The sequence below is a fragment of the Salmo salar genome, chromosome ssa01, assembly GCF_905237065.1.
Source record: "Salmo salar chromosome ssa01, Ssal_v3.1, whole genome shotgun sequence".
NCBI lineage: Eukaryota > Metazoa > Chordata > Actinopteri > Salmoniformes > Salmonidae > Salmo > Salmo salar.
Window position 1 is genome coordinate 22,204,921 of NC_059442.1, and position 25,118 is coordinate 22,230,038.

The 25,118-nt window shown below is 40.6% G+C and overlaps 1 protein-coding gene and 1 long non-coding RNA gene across 2 annotated transcripts; both read left to right on the top strand.

The window, feature by feature from the left end:
* The first annotated feature begins 580 nt into the window (after window positions 1–580).
* Window positions 581–3,265, top strand: LOC106576115 (hepatocyte nuclear factor 3-beta). Its single transcript, XM_014153041.2, has 2 exons — window positions 581–924; window positions 1,685–3,265. The coding sequence occupies exons 1-2, from the start codon at window positions 853–855 to the stop codon at window positions 2,867–2,869; spliced, it is 1,257 nt and encodes a 418-aa protein (XP_014008516.1). The 5' UTR covers window positions 581–852; the 3' UTR covers window positions 2,870–3,265.
* Window positions 3,266–5,319: 2,054 nt separating this feature from the next.
* Window positions 5,320–25,050, top strand: LOC106576162 (uncharacterized). The gene is made up of 3 exons (XR_001321903.2): window positions 5,320–5,567; window positions 21,519–21,751; window positions 23,352–25,050. It is a non-coding gene; the product is annotated as an uncharacterized lncRNA (long non-coding RNA).
* Window positions 25,051–25,118: the final 68 nt, after the last annotated feature.

Below are 25,118 nucleotides of genomic sequence, written 5' to 3' on the forward strand. Positions count from 1 at the left end.
TACATATTAGGCCCATGTGGGATTATTGCTTGTGCAATAGGGGTTTAAAATATGAATATTATTCTTCAGGGGCCAATAATATGAGTTCTTACTGTAAAACTGGTTGAATACCCTGAATTGTTAGCTTAGGCTACAAATTATATCAACTAATTGATAAACTTAGAGCAATTATTTAGTTTATCGCCTCACCAAAGCTATATTTAATTCGGTTAATTTGTTATAACACTTCAATAAGACGGAGTAGACTAGTGAACAAGTACATGTCCTCGTCAAATACTCACCAGGCCTCAGGCCTTGGTGGGAAAAACAATTAAGATGCTTTTAAATGACTTTTTCAGCAATGTCTGAAAAATAACATCACAGAATCGTGCACGCTGCTTTTTCAACGTGCACGATGAAAAAGCAGCGTTAAAGCAGCACTTAACCCCCCCCCTTTCTGACATTAAATAAGATTAGTTTATAGTGGATCTTTTCATGAGGCTGTTCATTTTAGTTCGCGCAGGTGTACAATAGGGGGGCACGTCGAGGAGTCTCAACACTAGGTGTGAGGAGATTATTCAAATAGGGCAAGCGAAGAAGTAGGCTAGGGATTGGAGGCTCGACTGGCGCACAGACCTATATCATAGCGTTTACAGCCAGCTTTGAATGTCATTTCAACTCCAGTCATCACCAGACGCTTTTCAGCGCCCGTGGGCACGGCTGGCTGAAAGACAGACCACACATGCGCCAGTCCTTGACAGAGCATAGGCTACCAACGACCCGAATACCCCGTGGTCCCAAATCACCGTCTGTTAGAGCGCGTTTTGCCATTTCTTCTGCGGAGAAACAGTTTGAAAACTATTCGGAACTTCCATGATGCTTGGAGCAGTTAAAATGGAAGGACACGAACACACAGACTGGAGCACCTACTACGGAGAGCCCGAGGTGGGTACCTTAAATATATTTTTTCGTCTAAAGCCGATCCCATTTTATACAATTCAATATTAGCCCAGAGATAATATTAACTTTGTGATCAAATATTGACTTGAGGCGCCTCCAAATCCTGCCCCATCTCTACGCACGGCACTATCCTAACAAAGATGTTCTTGACATGTAGGGGAAACGTTTTACTCAAATTGTAATTGCATATGTCTACATTTATCTTTACAAAATCATACACAGTTTTTTATTATTTTCTTTACCCATGGAGCAAATATTTGTGTTGCAGGTTCTTTAGCCTAATATCGTCCACATATATATAGCCTATGCTTATTACACACTAGAACAAGTTGATCGAGTTTCTATTTTAATGATGTTTAGCTGAGGTAAGACATGTTGACAACTCTTCGTTGTACTTGCTTGGTGTAGGCTAGACATTACAATTGGTCACATCATTGAGTGAAATTATATTATTGTCAAGAAATGTTCTTTACCAAATTTAGACTTGGATTTCAACAGAGCACGAAACTGCAGTGGGATTGCTTGCTTTCACACCAATTTATTATCACACCGTTTTAATAATAGGCCTAATGATAATTGTATTGTTGTTGATTGTTATTATTATTGCTGATATTAGGCTACTGTTATTATGTTAGTATCATAGCTATATTAAGTATACTATACATCTATAGGCTGTAGTGTCAAACTTCCTAAAATCTCAATACATAACAGGCTAACAATCTTTGTTTTCCGTCTTGCTTTCTAGTGTTACTCCTCGGTTGGCAACATGAACACAGGCCTGGGCATGAACTCAATGAACACCTACATGAGCATGTCGGGCATGAGCACTACGGCCAACATGGCAGCCAACTCCATGAACATGTCATACGTGAACACAGCCATGAGCCCCTCCATGACCGGCATGTCACCGGGCACCGGAGCCATGAACAGCATGGGCGCGGGCATGACAGCCATGAGCGCCGCGCTCAGCCCCAGCATGAGCCCCATGACCGCGCAGCCTCAGTCCATGAACTCCCTAACCTCCTCCTACGCCAACATGAACGCCATGAGCCCCATGTATGGACAGTCCAGCATCAACAGATCTAGGGACCCCAAGACATACCGGAGGAGCTACACTCACGCCAAGCCCCCGTACTCTTACATTTCCCTCATCACTATGGCAATCCAACAGTCCCCCAGCAAGATGCTGACGCTGGCTGAGATCTATCAGTGGATCATGGACCTTTTCCCGTTCTACCGACAGAACCAGCAACGCTGGCAGAACTCAATTCGCCACTCTCTGTCCTTCAATGATTGTTTCCTCAAAGTGCCTCGATCCCCAGATAAGCCCGGAAAGGGCTCGTTTTGGACCCTCCACCCGGATTCGGGAAACATGTTCGAGAACGGCTGCTATCTGAGGAGGCAGAAGCGGTTCAAGTGTGCCGGCCAAAAGAAGATGTGCAAGGAGTCGGGTCGGAAGACATCAGAAGGCGGCTCGAACAGCAGCTCGGAGAGTTGCAACGGCAACGAGTCTCCCCATTCCAACCTGTCCCCCAACGACCACAAAAGGTCTCTGTCAGACATGAAGTCGACCCAGGCTCTGAGTCCGGAGCACGCCACCTCACCGGTGTCCCATTCCCAGGCACATGGGCACCTCATGTCCCAGCATCACTCGGTCCTCGCACACGAAGCACACCTGAAACCCGAGCATCACTACTCGTTCAACCACCCCTTCTCTATCAACAACCTCATGTCCTCGGAGCAACAGCATCACAAAATGGATCTAAAGACTTACGAGCAGGTGATGCACTATTCCGGCTACGGTTCCCCCATGGCCGGGGCGCTATCCATGGGTTCAATGGGCAAAACGGGCTTAGATTCCTCGTCAATACCCGCTGATGCATCTTACTATCATGGTGTCTACTCCAGGCCTATTATGAACTCCTCATAAACTTTGACCCCAAACCTCAAACAGACCTTTTTCAGCAATTTGTACATTTGTAAAATGATAGTTTGTGCATATTATGTAGGCCTATTCCATATATTTTTGACGTTTCCCACTGATGTAGTTGTCAAGTTGGTTTAGTAAATATTTTGTAAAGGGATGTTAATAATAATGTGTCAAAATCTGTTTAAAAGTCTGCTTTGAGAATGGACCAAAACACGATTAGCCTACTGTAAAATGCATCTGAATAGCGGGAATTTTAAATGATTTTAATGCATTGTGGGAGACTAAAGTTCTTCAATCAATTGTGTAATTCTTATTTATGGCTTGTAAATGTGTATTCTTGTAGTTGACAACAAGAACAGAATCTATATTAAAGTGTTATTTGGATTTTTTTCTGAACACAATGGTGGATTTTATTTATTTATTTATAGCCTACGCAGCAATGCAATTATGATAATAATACAATATTAAAGATGATTATTATTATTAGTAGTAGTGGTTGTAGTAGGTGTGTGCATAGGCCTATACCATTAGCAGCATCAACAGCGGCAGCACCAGATAAACCCATGCCTTATATATTTGACTTAGAATGACAATATTCGTTTTTATTGAAAATATCAACATCAGCATCTCTTAACTATTAAAAAAGGGGTATATTATGTCGAAGAAAAACACTTGAAGGAGGAATTACTTTAAACATTACACCACGAAAAAAAGCGTATTTTTATCTTGTCACCCATGTTCATAACGTATCGAGATGCGTCCTATGCAGTTGTGTATTGAAGATGGAGGAAAAAAAGGTTTTGATCCTATCAATGACTACAGTAAGTGGCAACATATTTTGACAATGACAAAAAAGCAAAGGCTTATAATAGTAAAAAAAGAGGCAAGAAATACACTAGATTTATATGCAGAATATTTAGCATTTCAAATTTGTAGATTTTTTTTGACTGCAGTTATTCATCTATATTGAGATCTGCACCTTCATGTCCCCTGAACAAAAATGTCTAAAAAGGGCCTTAGGTCTCACAACGATCTTTTTTTGTGCCTGCCATGGGTAACAAGTAGACTATTCTCACTTTGGCCAAATATGTTTGATTGAATTCCATCTACCATTTTATATCGAAAATGTTAATGATATTAATATAATTAATAATAAATGCTATAATATAATTCATATGTACACAATTCCTAGGCGAACGCAACCAGCAATATTGACCACATGGCTCCTAGATATTTAGCAAACAAGAACAGCAAAACATAGGCTAAAGTATAGCTTTATGATTTGTCACAAACTTTAGATTCCAAGTGACAGTTGTGAAATAGGGGTGGAGGGTGGAGCTGCTGACGACATGGCCACAAGCAGTCAACCTATGATATACAGGTGAGGACATGCACCAAACAATATCCTCCAGCTCTGCTCAACACAGTCATGTGTTTTCTGTCATAATATTATGGTGTCAATCTTTTTCAAACGTACAGTCGTGTATGATACCATATAGTCAAGGGCAGCTCAATGTCAAAAAGCAGAAACAACAACGACAGGCCTACTCATATCTTAGTGCAGAATGAAGACCAATGTTAAAATGTGCTTTATGTCCTAAGTGCTCAATAAAATTATTAGGCCTATATTAATCATTACTATTAATGATTACTAGTAATTACATTGGCACAAGGCTTTCGCTAGTCGTGTCTATAGACTATTTTACAACATAACGCATTATCACATTTATTACATACAGTATCTCTCTCCCTCTTTAACACACACACACACACACACACACACACACACACACACACACACACACACACACACACACACACACACACACACACACAAACACAGTGTGAGTCCCCCCCTAATGGAAGACACACTAAAGTTGAGATCTTTCAAGGAAATGTGTTTCATTATTACATAAAAGTATCCCGTAGCGTCAGAGAATAGCTGTGTGCTGATTGAGAACAGTGCTGATTGAGAACAGTGTCTACTGAATGTGATGCTCTGCCTGCTTTGTTCTGTATCACTAAGCCATTGTCTGGGGATTCTTTTAAACTACTTGGAGATCCCTTCTCAATGGGCCTAAAGATAAGATATAGTTGTATTCGAAATGAATCAAAATTCTCACATTCCCAACACGACAAGACGCCCAATCTTTCACTCCACAGACCCGGGGGATACCAAGCCCCTGCCGATGTGCTTGGAAATCCAAGGGCAGAGAGGAAGTTTGTCTCCCTGCCAGATAGGACACCGGTTCACCTTCTGAACACGTAAAGGGTGCATTTATTCTCCAGTCCCTCTCACAAATCGTACTTTAAACACCAGTGATCTGCGAATAAACAAAGGCAGTAAACAATGGAGTCGAGGCTATGCCCACAATATAGGAAGTGTACATGCACAACCAAATTGCAGGAGTGTAAACTTTGAATAGGACGTCACCGCACATTTCGTTCTCTTGTTTTTAGACATAATGCTAAGCTGATTTTTTTTATAGCACACTGATCGATATCTTGGTAAAACAATACTTTTTTTTTTTTTTAAACTAGCGGGGCACTGAAATCTTTGCTTTGTGCTAAAGTCAACAGTGACAGAGTTTGAGCTCAAATAAATGCCGTGATGTCTCCAGCCCTTTGCAGTAGCTGAAGGCGAGGTTGCACAATGGGCTCCGGTAGCTTGCCAATAAGCATCGACTGTATTGCACAGGTATGGACATTTGATTTGATTGTATGTTTCCTAAATTTATTTCAATTCAATCGTTTTGTGATATGAGTTATTTGTTTGGGGTAGGCAAGATGAGAGTTGAGCGTTGACTCAAACCTGGGCTCATGAGAAAGGTCCTCGAGCAAGAGGGATTGGATTGTATGACAACGGAGTTCAAATCTTCAAAAAGGCTGAGGTGATTTGCAAGTTCTGTGATAGAGGTGGCCTCAGTGTCTTTAAATGGCGTGTCATAGAGCTATTACAGCTGATAGATATCATTGATGTCATCAGAGGAGCACTTGCGTATGGAACTCAGGTTTACACTATCAAACCCTGCGGCTACAACATTAAAATGTTGGCGTTCGGTTGGTTTATAGCCTATCCATTTTTGAGGATTCTGCTGTGTGCCTCCGGTTTTCAGAAATCAATTGGGTTTGCAATTTTCTATTGGCTTTCTTTTGGGGATGTTTTAAACATAATTTTACGCACACTGCTTGAGAATAATTCAAACACTTTAATCAATAGGCCTATGTGGAATTCTAAATGTCACCATTTTTTTATTCCATTAATTAGCTATCATAAATTATCCTCATTCTTTTCACCATCTCATTGGTACCCATTTACAATTGGTTAAGGACTTCTAATGATAATCTATGGCTAATAATAATAATAATAAGAAAAAAACAAGGCTTCATTTATTTCTGCTTAATAATCGTACTGTATAAAAAATATACCATTGTGTTTAGAAAATATAAGTAATAACATTTGTAATGTTGAGATAAAACCGCATAATGCGCCCTAAAAACACTGGGGACAGTTTTTCAATAATTAATTCCCCTCCAATCTCGCTCTCACAAGGAGCAAGAGCCCTCGAAAATACCTATTACCCATTATTAAATGAGCGTATGCCGAAACTCTTCCTTTGATGGAGGGGATAACCCCAGTCAAGCGTCCTCCAGAGTGGAGTGAAATGGGAATGGCCTTTTGGAACCCTGGTTCAAAGGTAACCGGCCTCAATCTGCACTGGAGAACCTTTTTACCAAACGTACACGAGCGTTTACGCCACTGACATCAGTCTCCTAGGCCTACATAATACAATTTAGTTACCTAAAATACATGACATGGCGAACCTTCATTATTGTGTAGGACCATTTAAAAAGGCCTACCTCCGAAAAGTTGTTTTCGCTCAAATAGGAAAAATGGACAATAGAGATAATGAGCAGATGCCCTGGCCAGGTAGACGCACGCACGCACGCGTCCACACAAACACACACACCAAAAAGGGTTTGAAATGTCAGCAGAGAGAGATGCCTCTGCTAAGGTCATGGGCGCACCATCAGTGGCAACCTCTTCACGGTTGTTATAGCAACAAGATGAGCGTTTGTACAGCTTAAATTGGTAACCCAATTTAATTACAGTTCTTACCGATCTTCCTATTTGCATATTTCTAGATTAGGAACCAATGGCATTCCTCCAGACTGAAACCTAGTCTGGAATTCTTGGAACAAGTTGTGGTCAAACTTGGATGAAATTCCTCCTGCAGTGATCACGACAGGTTTTGTCCATTCATGCTCCCCTCTAGAGTCTGAGGCTGGATTTACTGAAAGCTTATCTGTCCTTATGTTTGCTTTTCTATTGCACGAGCTTTGGAACAAAACTGGGATAATGTTTCTCATAACACTGGGATAAATCGATACAAGCATCAAAACAAGATGTCCAGGTTTGAAACAGGTTAAAAATAGGTATTTATTTTTAAAACATATATTGTTGTCCCGGGGTATTGTTCTTGATAATCTAAATTGCCATAGTTCATGTTCTTACTGGAACCAGAATTGCATTAGTTGAATAAAGCAATTTAATTTCTAGCAGTAAATACACATAGTCCCATAGGCATATAGGCCTACATTAACACCTGTGTTTTGATGGGTTTCCAACTCTGGCCCTATATTCCCTTTGAAAGCACTAGTAGCCTAAGCTCACATTCAGCCACCAGGGCCTGGAACACCCAAGTAGAACGGTCTCCCGGGTGATAGCGGGACACCGGTCTAACAAGCTGTAATTCTGTTTCAGCCTATTGCAGGGGTGGGACCGTCCACATACCCCGACTTAACTCCTCTTTCACGCGAAATACTCCTAATCCCATATCTTAGCAAGGGAAACTGCTATCCCACAGTATATTAAAGGACAACAAAGTCAAAACTCAAAGCCACCCATGGTTTCTTAGCAGTCAGTTCCTCTCATGATTTACGCTCATCATGTCCACCCATCTCGCTTCAATTAACATTAACATTAGTGGCCATTTTCTCAATTAGACAAGTTGACACTTTGCATGAATACTTTTCAATGCTATTCAAATAAGTGTATACGCTTAGGATACAATACATCTAGGCCTATACATTTATATAGGCCTGCAATTATTTTATCTAAATAGATTCATACAAAAAAAGGGAACATAGCTTGTCTGCTGCTGGGGGAAACCTATTTTTACACTGTGAGTAAATAATCATATTTTTGTTTTTTATTATGTTTATGATGATGATGATTATTGTTATTACTATTATTATTGTTGTTATTATTATTATTATCCATGTAGACTATTGATATGATTACTCCTTTGAAATGGATGATCAAATTAAATTGATGATCAAATATGAGGCAATGTTTATATGACCCCCTCTCAAACAGTCCCTTATTTAGCACTTCTTCGCAGGTATACCCCTTTAACAAATATCAGTGGGTAACTGGTCAATTGAGAGAGGTGGGGGTGTTGTTAAAGGTCCAATGCAGCCGTTTTATCTAATTATTAAATCATTTCAGGGTAACAAAGTGCCTTACTGTGATTGTTTTCAATTAAAATAGTCAAAAAGAAACAAAAATAGGTTGTTAGCAAAGAACAATTTCTCAAACAAGAATTTTGCTAAGACTGTCTGGAAGTGATCTGAGTGGGGAGCTAGCTCTTATTAGCAGAGAAGTTTGGAACTCTCTTTCTTATTGGTCTATTAACTAATTTATCACCTGGTGATGTCACCAGGCAGGTCAAAACTCCATCCCACCAAAACAGGCAAAGATTTCAGGCGGTCTTCACCAACAGCTCCTACACTAAAAGGGGATTATCATTATTTTCACAATATCACAGTATTATTCCAACCTCATTGTGTGGAAATATATATAAAACACTGGTAAATCACGTTTTTGACTGCACTGGGCCTTTAAACCATGGGGGCGGTTTGCAGTTCAAATTAGGGAGGTGTTAACAATGGAAGTGTAATGAATTTACCTGCAAAAAATCAGAGAATCATTCACACAGACCCAATACCTGTATTTTGGTTACAGGGTTTGTGAAATTGCAGGAATCGTGAGTAGGTCTTTAGGTGACTTTTATTTTCCATGTTTTTTACCCCCAACCCCTTTCAGATATATAAAAAAGTTGGTATATAAATGCAGGCATGGTAAATTAGTGGGATTTTGGTCTGTGTATGAAAGGGATATATACACTGAACAAAAGTATAAACACAACATGTAAAGTATTGGTCCCATGTTTCATGAGCTGAAAATCCCAGAAATGTTCCATACACACAAAAAGCTTATTTCTCAAAAAATGTGTCCACAAATTTGTTTACTTCCCTGTTAGTGAGCGTTTCTACTTTGCCAAGATAATCCATCCTCCTGACAGGTGTGGCATATCAAGAAGCTGATTAAACAGCATGATCATTCTACAGGTGCACCTTGTGCTGGGAACAATAAAAGGCCACTTTAAAATGTGCAGGTTTGTCACACATCACAATGCCACAGATGTCTCAAGTTTTGAGGGAGTGTGCAATTGGCATGCTGACTGCAGGAATGTCCACCAGAGCTGTTGCCAGATAATTTAATGTTAATTTCTCTACCAGAAGCTGCATCAAACGTTGTTTTAAAGAACTTATCAGTACGTACAACTGGCCTCATATAAGCAGACGACGTGCATTGGCGAAAATCTGATATCAACTAGTTAGGGGACAATTACATGACATTTTCTCAAGAGCAATTCCTGAGGGGGACACCAAAAGTAGTGCTGTAACACATAGCCTCCATTGTAATATGGTAAATGTATATTGAGGAACCAAAGAAATAAGGTGTTTGCCGTACTCCTAACTACCGGTACCCAAAACTACACAACTAATCACAACAGCAATACCATTACCTTTAACAAATCTTAGTTCAGTCACCAGTTTAAGTTGAGAGTGGGGGTATCCATGGCATTTTCCAATTATGTTCCTATTTTACAAGTAAAAAAAATTGAGAACCTTTCATAATGTTGCCAAACAAAGACTCAACAAACTTACCTGAGACTCCCTGTCTCTGCCAGTCTGTCCCTGCATATCTGTCCCCAACTCTGCTGTCTGTGTGCCATCTGTTGCCTGCTCTGCCTAATGACATCATTGTGAAACATTTCCATTAGAATTTAATTTCTTTCTTATGAACATTTTATCAACTAGTCTTTGAGATATTAGGCTACTAGGGTTCTTACTATGCGTTTTGGTGTATTGAAAAATACTCTGATGTGCGTCTTTTATTTTTCTGCCATTTTTCTACCTGGCTGGCTGGCTACACACACACACACAGTGTGTAGGTTATTTACAGTAGGAGATGGGCTTCTATCATCTTCAATCATTCTATTTGGGCTTCGATCTAAAAGGTAGCTAGCAAATGTGAAACGGATTAAAATGACAAGAGTTGACAGCTGTATGAGTTCACCATTTACACAACATATGCTGCAACCTTTTGTAATTTTAATAGTTTGTTTCATATTGGCTGGCTTCCAACAATAGCTGAATTTGCAAAGCTAGCCAGCACCAATTCAGTTTCAGTGGTGTTTGCTATAATCTTTGCTACCCGGGTTAAATAAAGGTGAAATAAAATAAATAAATAAAGTTCACTTGCGACAATTTAGCTTTTGCAACGAGACCATTAAATATATTTAAGACAATGGTTGAAGAGAGTGTAGTTCTGTTCAGTTTGGATTTCAGTTTATCGCTAACCTTATCACAGGGACTTTGAAGCACTAACTTACATCATCTGCATGCTGATTCCATCTTTGACGACGCCACATAAATGGAATAGGTACTAGCTAGCTTAATAGTTAATATTTGCGCGCTAGCTCTGCATATTCAGCTAGTGTGTGTGCGCGATTGACTGGATTAACCTCACGTCGGTTACGTGCATTGAGTGCCTTTCAGACAGTAGATACGACCTCTCTGTTACCTAGCAAGCTAAGGAACTGGCAGTGGATCAAACCATTGTGAGGCAAAGGGTGGGGGGGGTTGCAATCTTTTGAAACTTAAAAACGCGCTATTAAGTGTCTATAATCAGCACAATTGCTTTCATTGCGTATTATTAATATTATTTAAATTACATAGTTATGTTTCAGTGATATATTGGGGGGGACAAATCATATTTTTCCCAGGATGGGGGGGTCGTGTCCCCCCGTCCCCCCCGGGATTTCCGCCCCTGACGACGTGTAACCATGCCAGCACAGGACGTCCACATCCGGCTTTATCACCTGTGGGATCGTCTGAGGGAGGGTTGGGGTGCTGAGTAATAAAGCCCTTTCACGGGGAAAAACTCATTATGATTGGCTGGGCCTGGCTCCCCAGTGGGTGGGTCTGGCTGCCAAGTGGGTGGGCCTATGCCCTCCAAGGCCCACCCATGGCTGCACCCTGCCCAGTCATGTGAAATCCATAGATTAGGACCTCATTTATTTATTTCAATTGACTGATTTCCTTATATGAACTGTAACTCAGTAAGATCTTTGAAATTGTTGGATGTTGTGTTTATATTTTTGTTCAGTGTAACAAATATTGTATAAGACCAAGAGGCACATACGAAAAATAAACATTCAAAAGATTTTTTTGAGAACTACAGATAACAAAACCAATTGATTTACTGATTCTTACTAATAAGAATTTTGAGTAGCCTGTTCTGGCCATTTCAATATATGGGGAAAAACTAGGTGTCAGACAACAATTTTTGTTTTTCTTTTCATTTTCATTTATAAGCGAAAATATATCAAGTTAAAAAGAACTTGCACTTTTTCTTACAATATTTCTAATTTGTTATGATAATTATGCAAAGTAAAAAATGTAAAAGGATACCTTATATACAGTAGGCTACCTTTTATAAATTTGAATGCATGGCCAGGTTTCCCTTACAAATTCACAGGTTCATTGGGCCTGCTTTGATGTGCCTATTCAAATCATTTTTACCAATATTTTCAATGAATTTCAAAATTACTAATATCGGAAGTCATAAATACTGAAAAAAAGTATTGGTTCCATGTTTTATAAGCTGAAATAAAAGATCCCAGTAATGTTCCATATGCACAAAAAGCTTATTTCTCAAAAATGTTGTGCACAAATTTGTTTACGCCCCTGTAAGTGAGCATTTCTCCTTTGCCAAAATAATCCATCCACCTGACAGGTGTGGCATATCAAGAAGCTGATTAAACAGCATGGTCATTACACAGGTGAACCTTGTGCTGGGGACAATAAAAAGACACTAAAATGTATAGGTTTGTCACACATCACAATGCCACAAATGTCTCAAGTTTTGAGGGAGCGTGCAATTGGCATGCTGACTGCAGGAATGTCCACCAAATCAAATCAAATCAAACTTTATTTGTCACATGCGCCAAATACAACAAGTGTAGACCTTACTGTGAATTGCTTACTTTACAAGCCCTTAACCAACAGTGCAGTTCAAGAAGAGTTAAGAAAATATTTACCAAATTAACTAAAGTAAAAAATTATAAAAAGTAACACAATAACAGGTTAGAGGGTACAGGTTAGAGGTCATTTGTACATGTAGGTAGGGGTAAAGTGACTATGCATAGATAATAAACAGCGAGTAGCAGCAGTGTACAAAACAAATGGGGGGGGGTGTTCAATGTAATAGTCCGGTGGCCATTTGATGAATTGTTCAGCAGTCTTATGGCTTGGGGGTAGAAGCTGTTAAGGAAGGAGCCTTTTGGTCCTAGACTTGGCACTCCGGTACTGCTTGCTGTGCGGTAGCAGAGAAAACAGTCTATGACTTGGGTGACTGTAGTCTCTGACAATTTTATGGGTTTTCCTCTGACTGTGTATTATACAGGTCCTGGATTGCAGGGAGCTTGGCCCCAGTGATGTACTGGGCCGTACGCACTACCCACTGTAGCGCCTTACGGTCAGATGCCGAGCAGTTGCCATACCAGGCTGAGATGCAACCGGTCAGGATGCTCTCGATGGTGCAGCTGTAGAACTTTTTGAGGATCTGGGGACCCATGCCGAAACTTTTCAGTCTCCTGAGGTGGAAGAGGTTTTGTTGTGCCCTCTTCCCGACTGTCTTAGTGTGTTTGGACCATGATAGATCGTTGATGATGTGGACACCAAGGAACTTGAAACTCTCTTGAAACTTGAAACCAGAGTTGTTGCCAGAGAATTGAATGTCAATTTCTCTACCTTAAGCGGCCTCCAATGTCGTTTTAGAGAATTTGGCAGTACGTCCAACCGGCCTCACAACTGCAGACCACCTGTAACCAAGCTAGCCCATGACCTCCACATCCAGCTTCTTCACCTGCGGGATTTTCTGAGACCAGCCACCCGACAGCTGATGAAACTGAGGAGCATTTCTGTTTGTAATAAATCCCTTTTGTTGGGAAAAACTAAAAACTAAAACAAATTCTCTCCTATACCTCTGCCTCTATAGGCTGCACACGTCTCTCCTATACACACCTTCCTCCCAGACACACCTCTTAACTCTACACACCTCTTTCCCATACACAATGTCTGAGATATGAACAGATATATCGGGGGAAAAAATATAGAGACAGTTTTGAGGAAACAACTCCTATTTGAAGTAAAGGTAACACTATACATTACAGCTGGCTTCTTATTTATTGATATTCTCAGAAGATACATTCCAGACATCATTTCGGATTTGACCAAGCAGAGCAGAGCAGGTAGTGGTCAGAGAGAGGGTCAGTATAAATACCTGACACGATAGGAAAAGGAGGAGGGGGACAGGGTGACTGTGATGTGTCTGTACCTCTCTAACACGGCAGTGTGACATTTCAGACCAGGGGTTCCACTCACCCTGAGCCAGGCCGCATGGCCGTGTGGTCCACACATCCACACACACACACAGGGCTGTGCTGGCATCACAGAGAGGCCAGGCAACAATACCCATTGACTGTCTGGAGGCAGCAGCTGATGGGACAAGCACGGACCTGAAGACAACCTATTCAGGGCAGGATGGGGTGCCTCTCAGTCCCCTGCTGCTTTTGTATCACTCAGAGTGGATGGATTGTCGGTGCTTGTCCTACAGTATGCATTGTAGGTCGTCATGGTGAGGAGAGATATTAACCTAAATTTACCGAAGAGTCATCTGAAAATATACGCAGTGATGTGGATACTAAGTAATCAGCAATACAGAATGCACAGCCTTGTGGATAAACAGGATTAAGTGAGAAATAAGATCAAAAATGTACAAGTGGTGTTGATTCTTATTGAATAAAGCAGAAGAACATGAAATGGGGAGGACAGGCAAGGCCTTTGTCTCTGAGGAGAGAACAGTGAAGAGAGGCTCAGGCATGCTAGGATGGAAGATTAGCTTCCCAAAGACATACATGAAGCTCAGGAAGCCCATGGCAAGATAATACATGTGTTCAACCATGCAGCAAGACACTTTATTAAATCAAGATTAGAGAAGTCCAAAATATGAATCTAGGTATTATCGGGATTGAAATGGAGAAGTTATGCATGTGTATTGTGTTGTTTAAGTGCTTCTATAGCCTTTTTCTGTAACGTGTATATGAATTTGACAGTCACATTTCTCTATGGGTTTGATGCAAGTGTTTGAGAGGGAACTATGTTGGAAAGCCACCATAAAACATTATTTCATTCAGCTGTGGTAAAGAGATTTCTTCTCAGTTATCATATATTGATCCGACATGATTCCTTTATTCCCCCTGAAGCCTGAAAACCTTTGAGTGGGGTTTTAAATTCAGACTGGCATAACTGATGGATATCTAGCTGAAGGTTTCTCTGCCTTGGACTCACGACTTGTATTTCCTTTTCCTGTGTCCATCCAGTGCAGACATTCACAGGAATGGCTGCTAAGCTCTCTCCTCACCCACCTCCAATCCTAGGGAGCTGAGGCCTGAGCCCACAGGCCAGTCAAAGCGAAGGACATACAACTCATTAAAAGTTAATGAAACCTATAAACGCAGTGCGCCAGCGATTCATTTAAACCCCAAAGCAATCTCCTCTTCCAGCAAAGGCAAACAAGCCCGTGTGGCCCCCCAACGCTCTGAATAACAAACTACGTAATATTTTCTTCTGTATAAGTTCCCTATGCAGACATGTTCAGTGTGATAGGCCATCTTACAATGGGACTTGTCCAATTTATTGAACGCGGGGAAAAAGTGTTCTGCAGGGGTGAATTCTGTAATCTGCTTCCAAGTTGAATTTAATACCTTTACTTTACACTGCCTCAGCTTGTCAGGGAGGCTGACATATATGCCATTTCAACATTCATGAGAATCAATGACATTCAAATAATGTGCTCATTTTAATACCATACGAGTGAGAAAAAAAATCATTGTTAAATCCTGTATTTGTTCTCCTTCATGGTATAACAGTACAGAGGACTGCTCCTGATCTGTGCATTGTTTACCATGCATAGGCTATTTCAACCCTTTAAAGCAACCCACCCCTCTCAGTCTTGCCCAGGGAAGCCCTCATCTAATAACATTTCAACTCAATTTAATAACAACCAATCGACAGCAATAACATGGCAAAGTGTGTAAAGATAAGTGTCAATTGAAAACTAAGCGTAGAACAATAACCACCCACTTTAACATGACCTCCCACGGCCCATAGAGGTATCCTCCAAGGATTCAAATTAAATTCCCTCCATGTGTAGCAGCACTGTCAGCCATTTAATCAATTCTCATACCCTGACTTGAGTTAAATAAATCCCCAATTGAATCCCATATAAATGGCTGGGGCGTTTATCATGTACAGGCTGATGCTTAACTGAAGGGTCCTGGAAAGCTCGTTGGTGTCTATAGAGCAGTTGAGCAGATTATCATTAAAGACAAGAGCTGTACGTTTCCTCTAACAGACTATTCCCCTGATACACACGATTTAACCCATCGCCTGTTCACCGCTGTCTGTGAAATAGTCTGGACTGGGGTTTAATATCCTGTCTGATGAAGAAGTCACCCATCCATGATCGGATACCTTTATTTCCCTATGTGCTATAGCGGCAAGTATTCAACTATTTATACCAAAGACACATAAAACATGTTATTTCTGGTTTCTTCAATGTATTGGTGCAACACCCCATTGACATTTCTTCTGAAAAATATTGTTTCCAGTTACAGTAGCTGTGTGTTTGGGATTGTCTGAGGTTTCAGAGACTGTTGCGTTACTGTAATGATGCAAATTTCAGGTGGGGTCATACTTAAAATGAACACTGAGTCAGTAAGCTGATGTAAACCACTGGGCAGATTGATGATTGTCAGTGATGTGTTTATGAAAGGTAGTTTGTAAAGGACTAATCCATACAAATGCTACAGCATCGTGTGGGACAGTGCTAATGAGTTGAGGATGGAAATGCATACCAGCCTCTCACAGAGGTTTGAATAACACTGTGTTTTGGTTTTCATGTTTAGACAAACTATAAGATCAACACATACAATTCTCCTGTCATAGTCAGGGTGGCGTCGTATGGCGTTTGCACCGTAAAACAAGACATTTCTGATGATAGAGGAGTTGTTAAGTAGGACTGAATAGGAACAGTTGTCTGGTTTGTTGTCTCCAAAATGTCTCCAAAATGTTTCATATCTAGTTGCTAAGTAAGCAGTGATTTGGGATGATTTTGTGGGTGACAGAAGGTTCTAAGGTCACTTTAGCTGTTCTGACGGAGGTTCCAGACTCTATATCCCATTCCACCAAATGTCTGACCAGATATGTTTTATGGCGGCATCTGCAAGCTCTGTCAATTTTCTGCCAAGCCTGAGTCATGTATCTATCATCATCATCATAGAAAAAAACAAACAAGAAACTTTTCAATTCACCCCCGTACCACCAAATCCTGGACAGAAGTTGGTCCATCACTATTCATACCATTGTACTGCCATTACAACAACTAAACGCATCATTTGTGTTCCCGAAATCCATCCTGTATGTATCCAATACCAAATGTCTGGTGACTGAAAGCCTATACGTAGCAGGCGGGGGTGCATAATTGCTAGGAAACATTTGACTGAACATTTGGTGATAAAACGCAGTGGTCGCCCCGCCCTCCCCCCCCAGCTTAAAACTAATTAATTCAGGATCCTGACATAAACTCTCCAATCCTTTGACAGCTTGGAGCTGAAATAAAAATGCTAGTTCTCCTGGGAACGGCAGGAGATAGCCGGCTCTTTTCTGGACTGTTTGCTCACTGGCCCTGAGAGCAATCTTCTTCAGTCAGAATGAAATGCAAGGACACAAACAATGTACCACGGAGAGAATGGGAGATGGGGAATGAACAGTTTGGACTATTTGCTCAGCAGAAGGGCAGCCACAATGGCCGACGGATGGCTTTCCCATGCATCAAGCCTCTTAGTCTTAGGCCTCCCTTTGTTGCCGGTTTTCTTCGCCCTGGCCAGATAAGAGCCCAGCTGCCCTATACTTTTAATTCCCATTGTACACCGTACTGTATCGTCATTTATCTGCCTACGTACTGCCTGACATGATGTTTCTGTCTAATTGAACGGGTTATCGCCTGTGTATCTCGGTGGCTAAGGTTCACCTTAGCATGTGCTTCCGTTTAAGGCTTGAATCCCTTTCTCTTCGCTAAACAGCGGAGAGGTGGTTAGGGTGGAGGAATAACGTATGACCCTTCTTCTCTCCAGAAAGGAGGCAGCACAAGTCAAGAACAGGATATGATAATGATCCCCATCAACAGTTACTTCATACTGCATATGTATAGTTCACATGGAGCAGGGCTCACCATGAAGGAAACGCAGCTCAAATACACAACTAAGACACAGGGAGGAGCCACCAAAGTGAAATAGACATTTCAACATTGCTTTTCAGCCTCAGACGTTGACAGAGATGTCCTTTAGGCTCCTATACTGCTGAATACTGCAGACGGCCCTTGAGAGAGCGATCAGATGCAGTCATTCAATTACCAAATGTCAACTCAAGTTAGAACCAAATAAAGCCAGTAGTCGCCCTGACTGAGACCAGGATCCATGTTGTGGTCTTTTGTTTCAGTTTGTTAGTTTGTGTTTGCGTTACATTGACTAGTTATTAGTGGAATTTGTATTCAGACAGAGTGTTTGTAATGTCTATTTGACAGGAACAGCAATTACTACAGTTCCCTCTTGTAGTCTACTGAGGAAATGTAAAAATGGTAACAATTTCTCCAAAAAACGTCTGATATCATACACACACACTCAAATACACACCCATCCCCCACCTTAAAGGCTGTAATGTCACAGGGCCCTGTGGGTGGTCAGATCCAGATGGTGAGAGGATGGTGGTGGAACATAGTGCCTTTAATTCAAAGTTACAATGAACCTTGTGAGGTTGCTTCCATTTTATAGGTAATTCCTGTCATTGACTTGTCAATTTCTACTATGCATTTTATGCATGGATTACAATTCAGAGGGACAGCATGTGAGCCTGATTATCCCAGTGTAAGAATGGGCAATTACAAGCTGGTCATGTTTCAAAGAGATGTGCTAATACCTGCTCCGAATGAACTCTGGAACACGATGGAAGTGGAGCTGAATACCCAAAGAGGGAGCAATTTTATGTCAATGATTTTACAAAAGAGATCAAATATAAAATATAGATCAAATGTAGCTTGGATATTAGCAAAGAGAAAATCTTCTTTAAGGAACAATAAGTGCTTGTTTTGGTTGAGAGTGAGCAGCTTGACAGTTTATTGTGCCTCTAAACGTTTGGTGAGCATGTCAGAGCTCAGGTATGGGAGGAGAAATGCGTTTCTTACTGGGCTGTGTGAGCGGAGCTGCAGCCGCCTGTGGGGTGGGTGGTGCCGGGCTTGGCAGACCTCTCAGCTTCACGCTCCAATGACCCTGAAATAAAGCTATGTTCAAGGCATTTTAACACTGCTTAAGGTTGTCAGTGGCCGTGTAATTTATGACTTCTGAGAACATCAGTTTTGGGTTCCGTACAACACACAATCTCCTGGCATTCAAACATGGAGAATGAGCCAGTGAGTCATACAAGATAAAACGTACAACACTCCTCCAATTACCCCAAGCACTGTCGACCTCTAGCTCACTGTGCTGTTGTCTTGTGTCAGAGAGCACTCGGAGGACTCGCTCAGAGTTTATGTTATGATGCTTCAGGCCGTCTGACATGTACTGTGTTCAAGGTGGTCTTTTGTCACCTGTACGGTTGTCTAAAGCCATGAGGCTACATTCACAGCCGTGAAATATCAGGCCCTGCAGCTCCTAGTGGATGGTCATAGGCAGAATTCATTGTCATTGGCTTCTCCTGAAGTTGAATGAGGTGATGCACTTTGCATTGTATGTATTTAAAAATGCATGTTTTATTGGCAAATATTAGTTTGCCATTGTATGGGAAATGCAATCAAATGTAAATATATAGTTTTTCTCTTCAAATAAGTATATACTTTCAAGGGCATTATTTGTCTTTTTTCTTAAATTGCAGCTTGTGGTGGATTGAATTAACAGCTGATTCAACAATGTACTGTATGTCAATGTTCACTCACGATTTGATAACCACTAGAACATTATGTTGAATTAAATTGCAGAACAAGATATTGGTAAATAGGCCTTTTCTATTTTCTTAACTAAACCATATCTCACTTAGTAAGACATTCATTTAAGCTCTCCTCACGATACTTTGATTTGATCAACTGAAAGACTTTGTACAATATAATACCATTTTTATTTGTTTTTATGAAGCATCTTACAAACCTATAAAGCTAGAATCTGTAGTTGAAACAATAACAAAGCGGACACCCCGTCTCTGTTTTGGGAAGAAGCTGAGGGATGGGCCTGGAAAAATGTAAATCCTCAAATTCATAGACAGAGAAATGAATGCAAGGGCTGACGATCCATAATATCACAATTATAGTTTAAAATGTTTTTTTTGTTGTTGTTGAGGCTATACAGTGTTTGTTTACATTTCCTTTGTTTACAAACATTGGATTAAAAAAAGCTTATATTTTTGGTTCTGATGGGATATGACAGTTGAAATAAGCTCAAGAATCAATGGGTATATCACTAATGTATAAGTCCAAAAATGAATGCAGCAACTAAGGATTGTAGCTCCTATAAGGAAAATATACAATTATGTACTACAATTAAAACTTTTAGGAGAACTGCAAGTTGTCCTTGTATATTATATAATTTAGAGGCAAATAGATACATCATGAAATGCCTTCATAATGAAATGACTTCACTGTGTGGATAATATTACACATCTTCTGTAGGGCTACATACTATTTACTTTTGCGAGAGCTATAGAAAATGAACAAGAACATTATTCCCCACGGAAGAATGTCAAATGAATAGGAAAGCATTTCTTAGCATTCTATAAATGCAATGATTTATTTCTATAATTTTTGTGAGATAGTTCCGAGGTTTTCATAGGATTTTGAGAATAATTAAAGTCAATATACTGACCCATTTGTCTGTGGGTTTCGTAAAGTTACTATTTCAATTACATGACATTTGACTATAATTATGTAACTGTGTTGTTTTTCTTGAATTCTATAAATAGAAAATTAAGACCAAATTAATTACATTAGTAGAACATAATTGAAAAATAATTTAATATGTCTTGGAGTTGTGTTAACAGACAGAAAATTCAGCAAATTTTCTTCCTCAGCATGTAGGGTCATAATATAATTCTGAGATATCCCAAAATGGCACATAATTCTGAGATATCCCGAAATGGTATATAATTCTGAGATATCCCAAAATGGAGGTGATGTTGACTGAGTAATTGACAAAAGAGCAACATACATCCATCCATCAATTTCTAAAAGGATGACAATTGTTAATCTAAGATTTGTTGTTGAATTCAAGTTATTTTTCCTTTCCCCGGTTACAGACAAATGACCATATATTATATAAATGGGAAACTTACATATTTTACGACTGCAATTTTATTTTAGATCCTGCTCAATATTCTATATTTGTTTTATGCCAGTGTGCCTATTGTGTGGCACTTGTTTTGTGGTATTTCTGAGTATATGTTTATACTGTGCCTCTGCATGGGGTCCGCTAAACACACTGAGTACTCAGCACAAGCAGCCCACTGACCATGTCGTTCACATCACTACCTTTCTCACTATGCAGAGGTGTCAACACCCTGCAAACACCTTTGACACACGTGCTTGAATGTGGCGGGCAAGTTGGCTAAACATTCCTGGGTGTTCCCCATTCTCCTCTCTATACCTACCTACCTACCACTACCCACACTGAGCTGCTTTAGTTCTGTCTCTGTCTCCCACAATGCAAAGTTGACTTTCTCACAGGGAATATAACAATTTACCTCTCTCTATTCAACCTATTTTTTTGGGACAATATCAAAGCTAATGTTAAAAGTTGTATGCATGTATATGTTGTGTTATTGCCGAAATATTAGGATAGACATTGGTATAAAACAGCATTAAGAAGTCAAATGTGTATGAACAAGTTCTCATTTGTATAATCTGTGAGATTTCTCTTTGCAATAGCCTGTATGTTCTTAACTGTGACTGGATAAAATGTTATGCTTTGGGAATTCAGTGTCGCCATCCCATGCTTATCAGCACATCCAGCCTGTTTGAGTGGTTTTGAAATGCTGGGTCTCTGAGGACGGATCACAGCAGAGCTATAACCACACATCAAATAAAGAAGGGAAAAGGGTTTACGGAGCTTCTCTCTTTCTCTCTGTCTATCAGGGCTCTGCTGGGGAGAGCTCCATGGCTGTGCCGTCGGAGAGGTGCCTTCGGAGAGAGGATGGATAGGGAGGAGAGGAGGCCTCAACGTAAGGAGGGATAAGAGTAGAGGAGGCCATAATGATACATAGAAGGAGAGTACTGGTTCGGACAGAAGAAGCAGATGGATCTGACTGCCACACACAATGTCCCTTCAGTCGTGGGCTGTGCTGTGACCGCCCCATGGCACCCGCCAGGTATGTCAGCCATGTTTACCAAGCCATCCATCTCCTACCTGCCCTTCTGGAACAGGAACCTTTGTTAGAAGCATACAGTCGTTAAGCCACCCTTTGACTCGGCTTAACCCAATTTATTTCCTGGTGGGTGAAGCAGCATGGAATTTATTGCCACCTTAGTTTTGACCATTTTTTAAAAAAAATTATACAATGCTAATGTATTTACATGACTCAGAGAAGAGTGGCTGATTGTGGTCAGGAGAGGTGGTGAGTTATGGAGAGGGGCAGCAATTGTCCTTATCATGGGTAGCCAGGATTAGCAAATAAACTGGCCATGGAAGACAACACACATGTACTGGGAGGATTTCCACTCTATGACGTTCAGACATGCCTGTTATAAACAAGCACATGGTTCAAGGGTATGAAATTGAAAAGAAAATGGCTAACAACATAAGACAAACAATATGGATAAGAGGATCTGAAAGGAAGGAAGCAATTATTTCCAAGTCATTAGAGCTAATAAATGGATAAATATTATTGCGGCTGTTTACCAATTGTTTTTGAATGTTGTTGTATCAGTGATGAAGGGAGTTGAGGCAAGGAGAAATTGGGAAGTGAGGGGATGTAGTAAAAGCTTTTCAGTCAAGGCAACAACATCAGTTGTTCATAGCAGTTCTTTCTAAAACTACTATTAATACGATCCCTTACTCTTACCTGAATGAATCAACTTGACCTAATTGTTAATGGAACAAAGGTGACATTTTCTGAGTGAGATTCTGGCATGAAAACTCTTTAACTGTAGTTTCTCTACTGCTGTGTGCCAAGCACTTTTAGTCCCAGCTTCACACTGTTCCTTGAAACACAAACCTCCATTTATCTCTCACTTCTCCTCACTAGGAGAGAGCAGATATCTCTGAATACGCCGCGTTAATGATTGACTCGTAGTTTGCAAAATACCCTACATATGGCAGCCACTTTGTTCACTTACGTTTCACTATATTTTCAGCCATACACCCTTGAGCTTCCACAACCCTCTCCAACTCTCATACAGTATAATTGGCTTTGGGGGTTGGAGTGGGTGGACTGTGACAAACTCTCTTTAGAAAACCATCGGCAAGTTCAGGCAAATGGGAGATAAGGGCTGTCGCTGCCCCTTTCTGTGGGTTATAAGATTGAGGCTGTGTAGACTTAATTCTCCTGTAAGATAAATGTGGCCTTTCTGAAAGCTAGTTTATGCTTCCCCTTTCTGCCATAAAGCCCATTTTGACAGCCATGAAATGAGCCCTGGACTTCTCATTCACATCATGAACTAGGGAGCAAACCAAGCATATGGTATTTTAATGAACTATGGGTGGATAAAACAGGGACAATGTTGGACAAACAGAGGTGGTCCTGATTAGATTCGATCAAAATACACATTTATTGGGAAATGTCAAGCTCTCGTTCTTATCACCACACCATTTCTGACACTATACGACATATTGAAAGCTCAGTGATATGCTATAATGGTTGAAGTCTTGTGCTGTTGTATATTTGAGGAAAGCAGTGTTGAAGAAGTTTTTCTGAGAGGTGTTTTGTTGGGGATTAACTCTTTGTGTTATTTTGGCTTTATCCTCCACAGATGGAGACGGCCTACCTTGACTTATGTGTGGAATGGGACCAATGGGATCGATGCAGTCCTGCCTACGGCTTTCTCCCCGCATCACCACAGATCCACAGACACACAAAGGCACTTTCCTCTCTGAGTGCATGTCTACCTGGCTACGTCTGCTTCTGACCTGTCTGCATCTATGAAATATCAAAGCTTGTGTCAGGCAGCGCTGAATAGGGACAAAAAAGAGGCACCATTAATGATTAACTGTTCTAAAAGTCCTGGCTTTTTTATTCCCATGGTTCCCGGGTTATCTTGCAGCCATGTGACTTGCTCGCAGTGTTTTTCAAGCAGATTGGGGGAACGCTAGTGAGCAAACACAGGTGCTTTGGACTGCCGTCGCAGACGCTGTCAGGGACAACCACAAACAAGAGCAGCAATGCCTGGCTAAATGAGAGCCCATCCCCTTACTTACTCCCTGGCTAGCTTAGCTTTGTCACTGACCGCAGTGGCTGGAGATACTCACCACAGCCCAAGTCCAATGTCCTCCGAGTGTTCCACAAATTTTCCCACTCTCCAAAGAAACAAACAAATAAAATGTGAGGACTGGAGCCCACTTGGCACTTGCTCTGGTCTTGAGTATAGAGGGAGAGCAAACATATGAATGGTGTTCCATTTCTCACTTTCTAAAACAAACCAAATGTGGTTTTCCTAAAGTGTGTCAATTCCAGTGACCCTGGTGTCAAACAGGGTTCAACACTCCGGTACTTGGGAAGCGTAGTGGGAAATGAGAGCGAGATATTCAGAAAGGTGCTATGGGTTCTCAGAAATATGCAGGAAGACAATCTGATTCTCAGAAAATGGAGTGGTTGATTTGATTGTTTCATGAATGTTTCATGACAGGAGGATGACGAATAAATCATGAATACATAAAAGCATATTTTCTGTCAACAAAGTATACTTTTTCGTTCTGATTTGATTGAGTTCTGAAAATGTTCTTGAGTTGTTTTCAAGGTTCTATAAACACAGTCTGGGCACTTAACCCTTTTCTTTTTAATAACGTCTGTCCCTTTGTAAAACGACTGAGAGCGTTCTGTAGCACAACTTTGATAACACAATCATATAATATGTTGGCGTTATCTGAACACGGCTTTCCGGCAGCGAGATAAATGAACAGCATGATAACGTGAACAAAAGTGTGGTTCTGATTGGTTGGTCTATGAATAGAAAAAATGCAGCATGGAAAGTCTCCACAATAAGGGCAATTCATTAGATTTGTAATTTTCTACAATCTACATGACCAGGGTCAGACGGACAGCTTTTGTTTCAGTCAAATATTTATTTGTGTGTTAGCAGGTCTTTCGGTTCATACCCTGCAATTACAGTGAGCCTGTAAAGCTGAGATGATAAAAGTGTTTAAAAACAAACACTCCAAATCAACAGGAGAGGAAATGAAGCTGGAGAGAGGTGGGGGGGGGGGGGATGAGAGAGAGAGAGAATGAGCTGGAGGTCAAAACTAGTTTCCTCTGAGGCCAGCAGTACCTTTGGAACTCTACGATCTAGCTGACTTTTTGAGCCCAATTCTCTGAGTTTGTGTGTGTACACAATCCAGGGACTCACTCAAAGCTGTGTTTGCTCTCCTCCTGAAACTGATTGAAGAAATATTGGGGTCCTGATGTAGAATATTGGAAATGGAAAATAATAAAAACACTATCTATAATTCAAAGTATTATTTTTTAAGAAATATGTTTTCTACCTTTTATTGCCTGAAATTCTTTGCAATTGTTTATTGTAGCT